This window comes from Rhinolophus hipposideros (assembly GCF_964194185.1).
Source record: "Rhinolophus hipposideros genome assembly, chromosome: 21".
In the NCBI taxonomy this organism is placed as follows: domain Eukaryota; kingdom Metazoa; phylum Chordata; class Mammalia; order Chiroptera; family Rhinolophidae; genus Rhinolophus; species Rhinolophus hipposideros.
Genome location: NC_138067.1, coordinates 29,346,734 through 29,359,049, shown reverse-complemented (window position 1 = coordinate 29,359,049; position 12,316 = coordinate 29,346,734). Strand labels below are relative to the sequence as shown.

The 12,316-nt window shown below is 42.2% G+C and overlaps 1 protein-coding gene across 5 annotated transcripts in view; it reads right to left on the bottom strand.

Annotated features, from left to right (window-relative positions):
* The window catches only part of CDH13 (cadherin 13), a gene marked incomplete at its 3' end in the record, with an annotated part of 1,171,491 nt that overhangs the window by 22,733 nt on the left and 1,136,442 nt on the right, over nt 1–12,316 (bottom strand). For all 5 annotated transcript variants that reach the window (XM_081031360.1, XM_081031359.1, XM_081031358.1 and 2 more), the window contains one exon: nt 4,456–4,598. In XM_081031360.1, coding sequence (XP_080887486.1) covers nt 4,456–4,598 — 143 coding nt within the window. The remainder of the gene's footprint in view (nt 1–4,455; nt 4,599–12,316) is intronic.

Genomic DNA, 12,316 nt, shown 5'->3' with positions numbered 1-12,316 from the left:
GGGGACAAACATCCCATCTATAGCATCACCCATCCCATCCTCTAACCCCTTGGAGGACGGTATGGCTAGGGTTCTATATGCCTTAAAGAGAAAATGTTTTAATGACATTATATTTAATGTCTTAAAGAAAGAATAATTGTGTGTTTAAGGTGAATTTGCTTCCTTTGTTAGGTTTTTGTTTCCCCTGAGTCCCCAGAAGATTTCACTCTGTCCTTTAAAAGGCATTTATTTGTCCATGGGGGAAAGGCAACCATGTGTTTAAGACGCCTCAAGTTTTCACTTGGTCACAGCAGCTCCACATGACTATTACAAGTGTTTCTGATTTATTTTCCTTCATTCTGGGCTCTTTGCTTGGGTCAAGTCTGACCCTTACCAAGAATCAGAAAAAGCCCCAGAGAGAAAAAAAAATAACTGGTTCTTCCCTCTTTGTTATTTTACTTGATCTAGGTTTCACCACTTCTGCAGCTCTCAGATGGTTTCACAATTAAGATCTTTGTAATCTATCCAGATTTTTCTAGTTTGTGCAGTGGGGACATTGGTTTACTACATCCTAGCTCGAAGTTTCTACAACTGTGTATTTTATTGACATGTTTTGGCATAAATTCCTGAGTGACTCCTTTTTTGGAGAAAAGCAATTTATTTTGCTGTAGCTTTCGTAGTGCTAGATGATAAAAAAATGCTTATTCTTTCATTCCATCAAAAATCAAAAATCCACTGAATTTCTATAAAATTAATAAAATTAAATGCTTTCATTAGATAAAGTTGAGATATCAGTTAATAGTACCAACTTTGATTTAATAGGTAAGTGTTGTTTTTTTTTTTTTTTTTTCTGGTTAAACATAATACCTAAAGATAAGTTCTTAGGAAGTGACTAAAGGAGTCTTTAAAAAAAGTTATCTGATTTATAAGGTCTTTTAAGGTTTATGCTCTTTTTGCTCTATGTCTTTTGGGCCTTCTTCAAGATTATCGTCGCTAATGGTGGTTCTGTATATTAATGCCAACTTGTTTTCTATTTACCATTACATCTTCTGGGACATTACCATCCTTTTGGAAACATTTGTAACATTAGATTTTGAATTTCTTTGTCTGATATTAATATTAACAGAGTTAGACAAGAAGCAGATTTCCAGCCGTATTTTTGTTGAGGATCATTCTTGCTTCCATTCTTTTTTTTCTATCACCCCCGTTGGGATGGGATTAACATTTATTGAACATTTAATATGGCTTTGGATGGGGAGCCTAGAGGGCACAGCTCTTCAGTTTCTCATTTCTCATGACAATCTTATAAGCAGGAATTATCTTCCTCATTTTATAGAAGTAGAAATTGAGCCTCAGGGTCTAGAAGCAGCTTGCTCAGTTACACCTGGAGAGAAGGCTCTCATTTCTGGCAAAATTAAAGTACTTAATTTCTAAGGTTGTTTTTTTTTTTTGATGATTAATTGCATAAAACATTTCATAAGGCAATGATGACTGTACTACTTGCTTATTTTCAACTTTCCTTGATGGTATTCTTAGCTGAGACTTTCTCTATAAGTACAGATACTCTTATGTAGTGCAGAACTCTATAATCATTACTTTGGCTGATCTATAATTGATGCTTTTCATTTGAACAGCACTTTAAACATTCTTGGCTTATTGTCATCCACTGTGCTCCTAGAACTCCTGTCTAGACATAGTCTTTCTACAAAACTTATCTGTTCTGATGGCTCCCATCTCTTTTCATAGGAGACTTCCTAAGAAACATCTCCTCATCTCTATTTCAGTCCCATGTCGCCAGCTTCTCATGGGACATCATCTCAAAATCCACCCCATAAAGACAACATGGGAACAATCCTTTGAAACCAGTCCCATTTCTGCCAATAGAATAAACATTCCTGGTTTCTGGACTAGAAATCTTAATATCACCTTTCACTATTTCATGTTGAGTATGTTTTTTTTTCTCTTTTCTTCAAAGCCTTGTTTCTTCCATCCAAATATTTTCTAGATTCTCCTTTCTGGTCCATTTCTATTGCCACCAGGCATACCCTGACCCTTTCAACTGAGATACCTGCTATGGCTTTCAACCTACTTCCTAACTAGATTCATTCCACCCAAAATAACTTCACTGCTTTGGTTTTGGCTCATACTTCTCTTAGCTTGATTTCTGCCACAGCTTTCTAATGCCTCTCTGCCTTATGTCTTGTCATCATCTGGCCCATTTTTTCGCACAACCATAGGAGTTATCTTTCTAAAGCACAAAGTTTATTCTGGAGGCAAGTAAGAAAAATAATCAAGTCTAATTCCTTGGCATAGCATACAAAACATTTTATGATGTATTTTGTGATCTATTCCACAGATATGTGAGCACCTGTTCTAAACCAGGCGTTGAACAGATGGGTGCCTGCCTGCTTCTACTCCCTTATCTTTGCATATAGGGAGTCTACCATGCTAGTACCAGGAATGCTGACCAATGTTTCAATGTTCTGTACATCCATATTCTTCCAGGCTTCCATTAGAGTGACTTACCTTTTTCTCAACTTATCCTTCATCGCTCATGGAAGCTCCCTGTGACCACCGCTGAGGGATTACGAGGGGCTCCTCTGGGCTTAGTTTCATCAGAACACTCATGATATCCTATTGCAATCTTTTGTTTACTAGCCTAACTCCCGAAATAACTCATGAGCTCATTGAGCACAATGATCTTGTGTTATTCATCTTTGAGTCTCCAGGACCAAGGCCACTATCCAGGTCTCTGTTGATGAATGTCTACATGCTACTTCATCACGTCAATTTCCTTCTCAAGAATTCTGGGATCTTTTGGTTGCCTGTTCCCATCATTCAGACAATGACTTGTCCGAATTTTGAGATGCTTTGAAGATATGACATTTTCATATACATCCAAATAGATTTCTGCATTTTCACTTACAGTGGACACAACTCTTCTCTTTCCTTTTCTTACCTCCTATGCCACACTCCTTTCTAGTTTTGATTCCCCTGCTCTAGGCTCGCAGGCGTCTCTACTTCCTGACTCTGCTCTTATCCAAACCCTATCTGTCTTTCAAGGCCAAACTCAAAGGTTGACTTTATTTCGAAGCCCTCTCTGCCTGTTGAATGTCACACTGATGGCTCACTTCTTAGAGACTTTGCTCCAACTTGGTTTGTGTGTGAGTACCTGGTCTGTAGAGGGGGGGCTGAGAATTCTTAGTTCATCCATTATTGAGTATAATGAAGGGTATATACAAAGAGCCCTGAAGTATTCATTGTGATACATAGGATTCAAAACTGAATTTTCAGATTTGAGTACCTGGCTTTTAAGAATAATAGGGAGAGCAAAACTTCTCATGTGACTGACACAGTAGACATGTCAGCTTAACATACCCCCAAAACCAACTCTGATCCCCTCTTCTCCGCCAATGGCAAATCCTTTGTGTCTGAAATAAACAGAATGTCCCCAGAATAGGATCCCTTTTCATCCCCTCCCTTATTATCGGTCCAAGATACCATCTTGCCTAGATTATCATCAGTCTCTTAAGAGGTCTCCCTATTCTGCCCTTGTCCCCTATGTCTGATTAGCAGCGTGATTGTGGCACTTCGAACTCTCCTTGGAACTCAGCAGCGGCATCCCATTTCACACAAAGTAAAAGCCAAGGATAGTATGGGGGCCCCCACGACTCTACATGACTTGCCTCCCCGTTCCCTTTATGTACCACCTACTCTCTCTGCTCCAGTTTTTATTTCCTTCATGTTTCCACTCAAATGTCACTTATTCAGTGAGGTTCTCCAGAGACACCTAGCTAACATTGTAACTCCCTGACAGCTCCTACCTCTTTTTGCTGTTCCCCCATTTCATACACAAATAGTAGGCTTTCCTTATTTTCCCCATAACAGTATACCGTGCATTTTAATTTTCTCCCTATCTTGTGTCAGCTGCACGAGGACAGTCATTTTTGTTTCCTCACTGTTATATCCCCAGTATCTAGAATGGAGTCCGGTACATGGATGTTGCATTATTAGCTTCTGAATAAACAGCAATTGTTTTGTGATTATGAAGTGACTGAGTGCATGGGACGTCTTTCCATGGTAGCATATCATAATAGGATAAAAGCTGTGGGAACAATTCAATCATCAGCATCCCTGACGTCATCTGGGACCTTCTTTCAATTTGCATTAAGACAAAAAACCCTCCCTCCAGATAAGAGTGTGACACCACCATGAAAGTCACCAACGTGGCTTCCTAACCTCAGTGCCCGCCTGAGATGGAGCACCTTGAGCTCACTGCGCTGACCTGGAACTGGACAAAGACTTGAGAACCAGGACTTGGGGATGGTACCGACTCACTGTGTATTTGAACATTCACGTTCCCTGCCCTCCACATGCTAATATTCATCCCCAAAACACCTCTCAGCATATTAGAAGAAACATAAAAATGTATTTATAGTTGAAAATATACTTGATGGCATTAAACACGTTACTCACCACTGTCGATTGCCAGGAAGAGGGCAGTGTACACGCTGTTGTGGACAAATGGGGACTCACGGTCCAGCACAGCCATTGTATCAACAGTCCCATTGATGGGGTTAATATTCAGCCAGCCTGCTGGATCCTTGTAAACAGAATACCTGAAAAAAAAAAATCCCCAAACAATGTCAGATTATATTCGAAATAGATTCAAGAAATTTTCACTGGGTGCTGGGCACAAACTCCCACACTAGGTGCCATATAATTCTTAACACAAATCCAAAAACATCATTATAGTTACAGTTGTTTATTCAGAAAGCAACACTGTCCACCCACTCTGGGCCTGCTCTGTGCTAAGTGTTTTGCCTCCTTTATTCCCAATGACAAGCCTGTGAGGAGGGAACCCTTTATTTGCCCGTCTCTCATGCAGGCAGAATCTGCAGCCCGTCTCAGAGTCCGAGTCCAGTTTTGTTGCTTTCACACCTTGAATGTAACTCTTATGAAGACCAGGTAGGAGAAACTGTCATGAAGATACAGGTAGGGCACATGGACATGTGGAGGAAGAAGAAGTCATTACCTCTGATGGAGGGTAGCCCTGGGGACCTCATAGGGGATGCGGCATCTAAACTAAGACAGGAGAAGTGGGTGGGATGTTGTCAGATGAGAGGACAATTGGGAAGAGAGAACAATACACACTTGACACATGGAACAGATATTCACTAGAATGTAAGTCCATGAGAGCAGGGATATCTGTTCACTATTATGACCCCAGCTCCTAAAACATTGCTTAGCACATCTACCACACTCCCTAGATAGTTGCTGAATGAATGAATATTTAGGGATCAGAAAGTAGATGGCTGTGGTTGGAACATAGCTTCTCCAGGAGAAACTGAAAGGAGATGATTTTGGAGAGACTGATTATTAAGAATCTGAACCACTGTTGTGAGGGGTTTGGAATCTGGATAATGTGAAACCAACCAAGATTTAAACATGTTATTATTATTATTATTTTAGGTGGTTGTAAAAGTCACACCTGCCCATTGTAGGAAATTCTAATAATATTAAAGGGCATAACATAAGAAATGAAAGTCTTATCTATCAGGGAGACTCACTGAACAGGACTCAGATTTCTTTGAACTGGGTGGCTTGGGTAATGTAGGAACTGTCCCAGTGACTCATTGCTGGTGCTCCAGCCCCTTTAGTACTTAAGCCAGAAAGATGCTTGTCAGTCGTCCGCTGTCACTTCACCACCAGTCTTTGAAATAGATACCCCTGAAGAGACAGGAGTTCATCAGTCTGGCAAAGATACCTGAATTTCGTCATCTCTGCCTTATACTGCCAGTTTTGTTTCTGAGGATGTTGAAGACCTGATTTAACCAAGATTGCAAGTCTCCATAAAGAGTTGGAATTTCCATCTTAGTCCTCACAGCGGAAAAGACTCCACATCCTAGTTCTTGGAACCTGTGAATGCTACCTTATATGGCAAAAGCTTTGCAGGTCTAATCAAGTTCAGGATCTTGGGATGGGGAGATTATTTTGGATTATTGGGAGGAGAGGGGGCTCAATGCAATCACTAGTGCCCTTATAATAGGAAAGAAGAGAGAGATTTGAGACACATAAAAGAGAAGACCATCTGACCACAGGGCAGAGATTGGAGTGACGCAGCCACCGGAAGCCGCAAGAGAAAAGAAAGGATTCTCATCTAGGGCCTTCAAAGAGAGTGTCACCCTACTGACACCTTGATTTTGGCCCAGTGTGACTGATTTTGGACTTCTGGCCTCCAGCGCTGGGGAAGAATACATTTCCAGGTTCCAAGTTTGTAGTAATTTGTTACAGTGGCAACAGGCAATTAATGCAGTAGGTATAATATCCCCACTTACGGATAAGGAAATGGAGACAGAAACCACACAGTTACTAAGGTGGTAGAGTCAGGATTTGGGCCCAGGTAGTATGACCCCAGAGCCCTGGTTCTGAACCTTAGAAGATATTTCCCAAATTTTGAGAAAGAGTTACCCCTGAGGATAGAATTAAGATGAATCTAGAATGGGTCGGATTATTCACGCGCAGGGGAAACTGGGGGGGCTATTCACAACATGTGGCCAAGTGAACGGGAGCCACTCCGATTCCTCATCCATGACCTGAAGGTAATCTTCAGGGGTTGCAACATGGTTGGTACTTGAGGGAGGCTGTGGTCGCTGAAAGGAGGGCTAGGCAGCCTGGGTCTGAGAAGGGGAGCTGGGGAGTAAGAAACTACCCACCATCAAAGGGAATGGGCATCTGAGCAGCTGCCACCAGCCTTATGGGAGCAGCTCAGTGCCGCCCCCCGAAGGGCAGGCCTGTACTCAGCATCCCAGCTGGACCAGCAGCTAGGGAGCTGCTTTGCCTGCTCCCAGGCTCAGCTGCAGCCTCAGCACCAACCCCCCGACGTCTTTGCGCTTCCATGGACATAGGCATGGACAGTCCCTACGAAACAACAGTCTCATTTTAATGCATAGAGAAGCAGTCTGGTTTCCTATGAATCCCTTGAGAATTTAGGTGCCGTGAACAGACCCAAGCACCTCTGTGTGCACCAATCGAATTCAGTGTTTATCCTGCGAAGCAGAAGAGTCAGACCCTGGACTGCAGAATGACACCGGGGACCGGAGACAGGCCCCTGCTAATGCTTCCCAGAAGGCATCGAGTCTGGTCTTTCCAGACAGCCCCCGGGGGGGAAGCACTCATTAATAATAATGGTATCAACAGCAGCAACTGCCAGAATTAAATGGAGTGTTTGCTATGCGCCAGGTACTGTTCTAAGAGCTTCCTGGATCTACGTTTTCAGCTTCCACATCGACCCTGTGAGGTCGATAATATTGTCATTCCCATTTTACAGATGAGGAAATTGAGAGGATGCTGGACGTTACAGATCTTTTAATTGTTTTAATTTTGTTTCTGTTATGAAACCACAGGCTATAGATTTCTTAGAGCTCACAGAATTTCTATCATTTTAAATCTACTTGTATGAGTATATTTTACGAAAAGACCTTAAGTAGGATTTTAATTTTGTTTGAAAAAATGTAGCATTTGACATTCTGCCAAGGAAAACATAAATAGCATTCCAAAAAAAAAAAATAGCATTCCTGTGCAAAAACAAACAAGACAAAACAACAACAAAACCACCACCCTCCCCCCCCCCAAAAAAAAAAAAACTCTCCCAAAATACAAAACAAAACTAGGAAGACATCTTTACCGAGGTCAAGGGCTAATGCATGGCAATGTTAGGATTTGAACCCTGGCCGTCTAGTGCCAGGGCCCAGCTCTTCAACTGCATGCGTTGGCTCTGCCCAACCACACATTGTCAGCATCACCTGGAGTTAAGAGTATGGACTCTGGGGTGTCAAAGACGTGGATTCTCACTGCGTGACCTTGGACGAGCGACTCCTCAGTGTTTCTGTTTCCCCCTCTGGGAGGTGGGACAATCCTAGTGATCTCATGGGGGAGCCGTGAGGGCCAAATGAGCCCGACACAAAGTGTGTGTGGCGCCGTGCAGAGCATGGCGAGGGCGTGCTGTCATCAGTGTGTCAGGGGTCCACCAGGGCCAGTCCCAGTGTGCACTCTCTTTACGGGGCCTGCACCATGGCTCCGAATGTTTTGGATTCCCACTCCACGGAGCCCTGGGAAAACAATATTGTGAAGCTAAAACAGGTGACAGAGAACAGATGGAGACAATGAATGCAGTTCATTTTCCCACATTCCCTTGCTGCCTCAATGCTCATTTCCATATTCTTAAAAACAGAAGAAATGTAGTAGTCCTGAGAACGAACTTCTTTAAAAACACCCGTCTTTCATTCTGATTGCAACTTATGCTTCCACCCGCAGACTCCTACTATCTTGTAAGACCTGGCTGAAATGCCTCCGCTTGGTCACCCTGTAGGAGTTGCCCAGTTAGAATTACTCACTTCCTTTTCTACGTCCTGGCTGGGCACGTGCATACATTACAATGCCTGTTGGAGTGTAAGACGGACCCTTGTAGGTCTGCTGCCTTCACCAAACTCTAAGCTTCTTAATGTCAGGAAGACGTGTAAGTTGGGGAAACTACTCAGTGCATATTGTGCCTGGCTCTGTGCTAAACACTTCAGCACCACATGAATTTCTGTGGTTCACACCAACCAGATGAAGTTGGGGTCATCCCTGCTTTAAAGATGTGATAATAACCAAGACTCAGAGAAGCTTAGCAACTTGCCCAAAGCAGCACAGATAAGAAGTGGTAGAGCTGGAATTCAAAACAGGTATGCCAAATTTTTAGGCATGTGTGGAACGTCAACACGATACAGTCTGTTGTTCCTTATGCACAGGTCCAGGGGCCATTGTTGGCCATTCTGCCTTCCTGGGGCCTAGTCGAATGCCTGGCACGCAGTGGCTGCCCAGGATATGTTATAGCACCCTTTCTCTTTCAGTTGCAATAATCACGGAAACAGAAAATGCGAGGAAAGGGAACATTTCTTTCCCATCTTACCAGGGAACAAGTTCACTCTTGATTGAGGGGTGATTTGTGGCAGTTTAACATATTGGAAATAATGAAAAATTTAAATGGATCATATTTTATTCTCTGATTTCTCAACACAGAGTCCTAGAATATAAATAAAAAACTGAATTAAATAATCCAGTCTTTCAAGTTGGCAAAGAAACAATGCTCTTTGTTTCTCCCTCTGTCATGTTTTTGGTCTCACGTTGCTCCAGTTTTGCAGTACTATGAATGCGTTTGGTTGTTCTCTTACAAAAGGAGTCGTTATGTGCATTAAAAAGCTCACAGGCATTACCTCAGAAGCTGTCCCCTAACAACGTATTGCATGCCCGGGGAACGCCAGGGCTTCAGGGTTTTTACAGGATAGTCTCACTGTTTTCTTTCTTAAAGAATAATCAAGTATCCGTTGTTGTGCTAGTTAATTGTGTTTTCACAAGGCCATTTAATTTTGCTTCCCTCTGTTAGTTTATTTTATTTGGGGCCTCTTCCCGTCAGAGACCTTGGGGAGGCATGCTGGTGTCCTAGATTTCCTTGATGGCAGCTTTCTATTTCTACTCGGAATCGCAGCCACAGACTGAGCAGGACACGGGACACTCCATTACTGAGCACTCCCAAGTGTCCAGGTGCTGGGTGACACTGTGCTCATGCAATCCAATCTAAGAGCTGGGCGGGAGACCTGGACGGTAGGTATTATCCTCCCCAGCCCTGGAGCTTTCTACCCCAGCAGGGAGAACATCTCAAGAAGACCACCAACCAGCCTGCTCTTCTTCCACTTCCTGGCTGATGGGCCCTTTTGTCAGATCAGCCCTTCTGACCAACTGGCCTGGCACTCTATGTAAATTTCTGACATTTTCAAAGCTGTCTTCTTAATAAACTCTTTGGTGTAAAAATACCAGCGTGCAGGATGTTTTCTGTGCTTCTAGGCCTGAAAAATGCATATGCCTCATTAAATTGGAATTTCTGGGCAATTTATCTATAATGTGAACTTTGCTTGTTACAGGGGAAGAAAAACCAAATTAAAAACAGGACTCATTTTGGTTTGTAATGTAGCTTCACAGGAGCTGCTCGAGTGCTTGCCAGAGCTTTGGCTGCCTTTGGGAATCAGTGCCTTGAAGAGGCAGGGCAGGCTGATTAGCGGAATCAGGCAGTGTGGGGTGGGGGGGTGGGGGTGGAGGGGGCACATAACCAGGCTGGGGCCCTGCACCCCTCCTGGAAACGGGCTTACTGTCAGCAGGGACTCAGCGGAGTGGGTGGGAAGCTGCCAGGAGAGAGGCCAGGGCTACGTGTTGACTGGGGAGAACTTCCAGGGCCAGAGTCTACTGGGCTTGACCCTCACTGGGCCCTGGTAGTGGTGAGAAGGAGAAGGAGGGGGAAAGGTTTGTGCGCCCCTTCTGCAAGCTTCTTAGGTTCACTTTCTGCAATGTGGGGGATCCGTGTTTGTTCAACATAGATACTCAAGCCACATGGGCTAGCATAGCCTTCTTATTTTAGATTTCAAATGTTACAAAGTAATACAGTGCTATTAGAGCAGGAATAGCCAAGGGATCAAGGCCATATAATAGAGCAGTAGAAACCAGCAAGTTATAGGTAGACAGAGATATCTAATATTACATATGAAATATATACAATATATAATATATATAAACATACACATATATTAGCTAGACATCTTTCAATCTATTTATCTATCCAGATAGAGTTTTATATATAGTTACATATATGTATATCCACATATGTTTGAAAATTTACTATTTGATATAGATGGCATGTTGGATTGTTTGAGAAAGCTAGACCTTTCAGTAAATTGTGTCGACTCATTATTCATTTGGAAAAAAATAAGTTGGGTGTCTTTCTGATGTCTTCTGATCCTTGGGCATATTAGAATATATGTAAATGCATAAGGAGAGGCCTGGGTGTCTATTCATTAGCTGGTAGCATGGATTGCCTTGGGGAGTAGATTTGGGTTGGGGTTGGTTCCAGATCCCCAGACTTCTTAGATATACTACAGTAAGGGAAGACCTGGGGCTAGAAAGCCTGTCAACAAAACAGAGGAAACCAACTGAACGGGAGAAGATATTTGCAAACAACACCTCTGATAAGAGGCTAATATCCAAAATACATAAAGAACTCATATAACTGAAGAACAAAAAAACAAACAATCCAATCAAAAAATGGGCAGAGGACCTGAACAGATACTTCTCCCAAGAAGACATACAAACAGCTGACAGATATATGAAAAAACACTCAACTTCACTAGGTATTAGGGAAATGCAAATCAAAACCACAATGAGATACCACCTCACACTTGTTGGAATGGCTATTATCAACGAGACAAGAAATAACAAGTGTTGGAGGGGCTGTGGAGAAAAAGGAACCCTTCATACACTGCTGGTGGGAATGTAAACTGGTACAGCCACTATGGAAAACAGTATGGAAGTTCCTCAAAAGAATAAATTAAGAATAAAATTACCATATGACCCAGTAATTCCTCTTTTTTGTATCTATCCAAAAAATCTGAAAACATTTATCAGTAAAGATATATGTACCCCAATGTTCATTACAGCGTTATTTACGGTGGCCAAGACATGGAAACAACCAAAATGTCCTTCGACAGATGAATGGATAAAGAAGTTGTGGTATATATACACAATGGAATACTACTCAGCTATAAGAAAAGATGACAGTACCATTTGCAAAAACATGGATGGATCTTGAGATTATCATGCTACGCGAAATAAGTCAGACAGAAAAAGTCGAGAACCATATGATTTGACTCATGTGGGATGTAAAACTGAAAGCAACAAATGAACAAGACGAACAAATGAGCAAAAACTCATAGCTACAGACAACAGTTTAGTGGTTACCGGAGGGAAAGGGGGGAGGGGGGAAGAAGAGGAGGGTAAAGGGGATCAAATATATGGTGATGGAAGGAGATTTGACTTTGGATGGTGAACACATAACATATAGATGATATATTATAGAATTGTACACTTTAAACCTATATAATTTTATTAGCTAATGTCATCCCAATAAATTTAATAATAAAAAAAATAAAACTGAAAGCAAAAAACAACAACAACAACAACAACAACAACAACAAAAACGGAAAAAATAGAGCAAACTCCTATCGGGGAACCATTAGAAATACCCTGGCTGACGTCCGTATTGTCGGAAGGGTTGGTTTCTTTGGACCAATGTATGAGCCTAACTGCAGCTCATTTTCAAAGAGGAGTCAGTAAGGATGGGAAAGACTATGAGAGCCTAGAAAATGAGAGAAGAAAAGAGAAATGCAGAGTGACTTTATATTCCCACTGAAGGAATATTGCCACAGAAGGAAGCAAACAACCCTGTAAAACTGTAGGAAAGAAAGGAAAC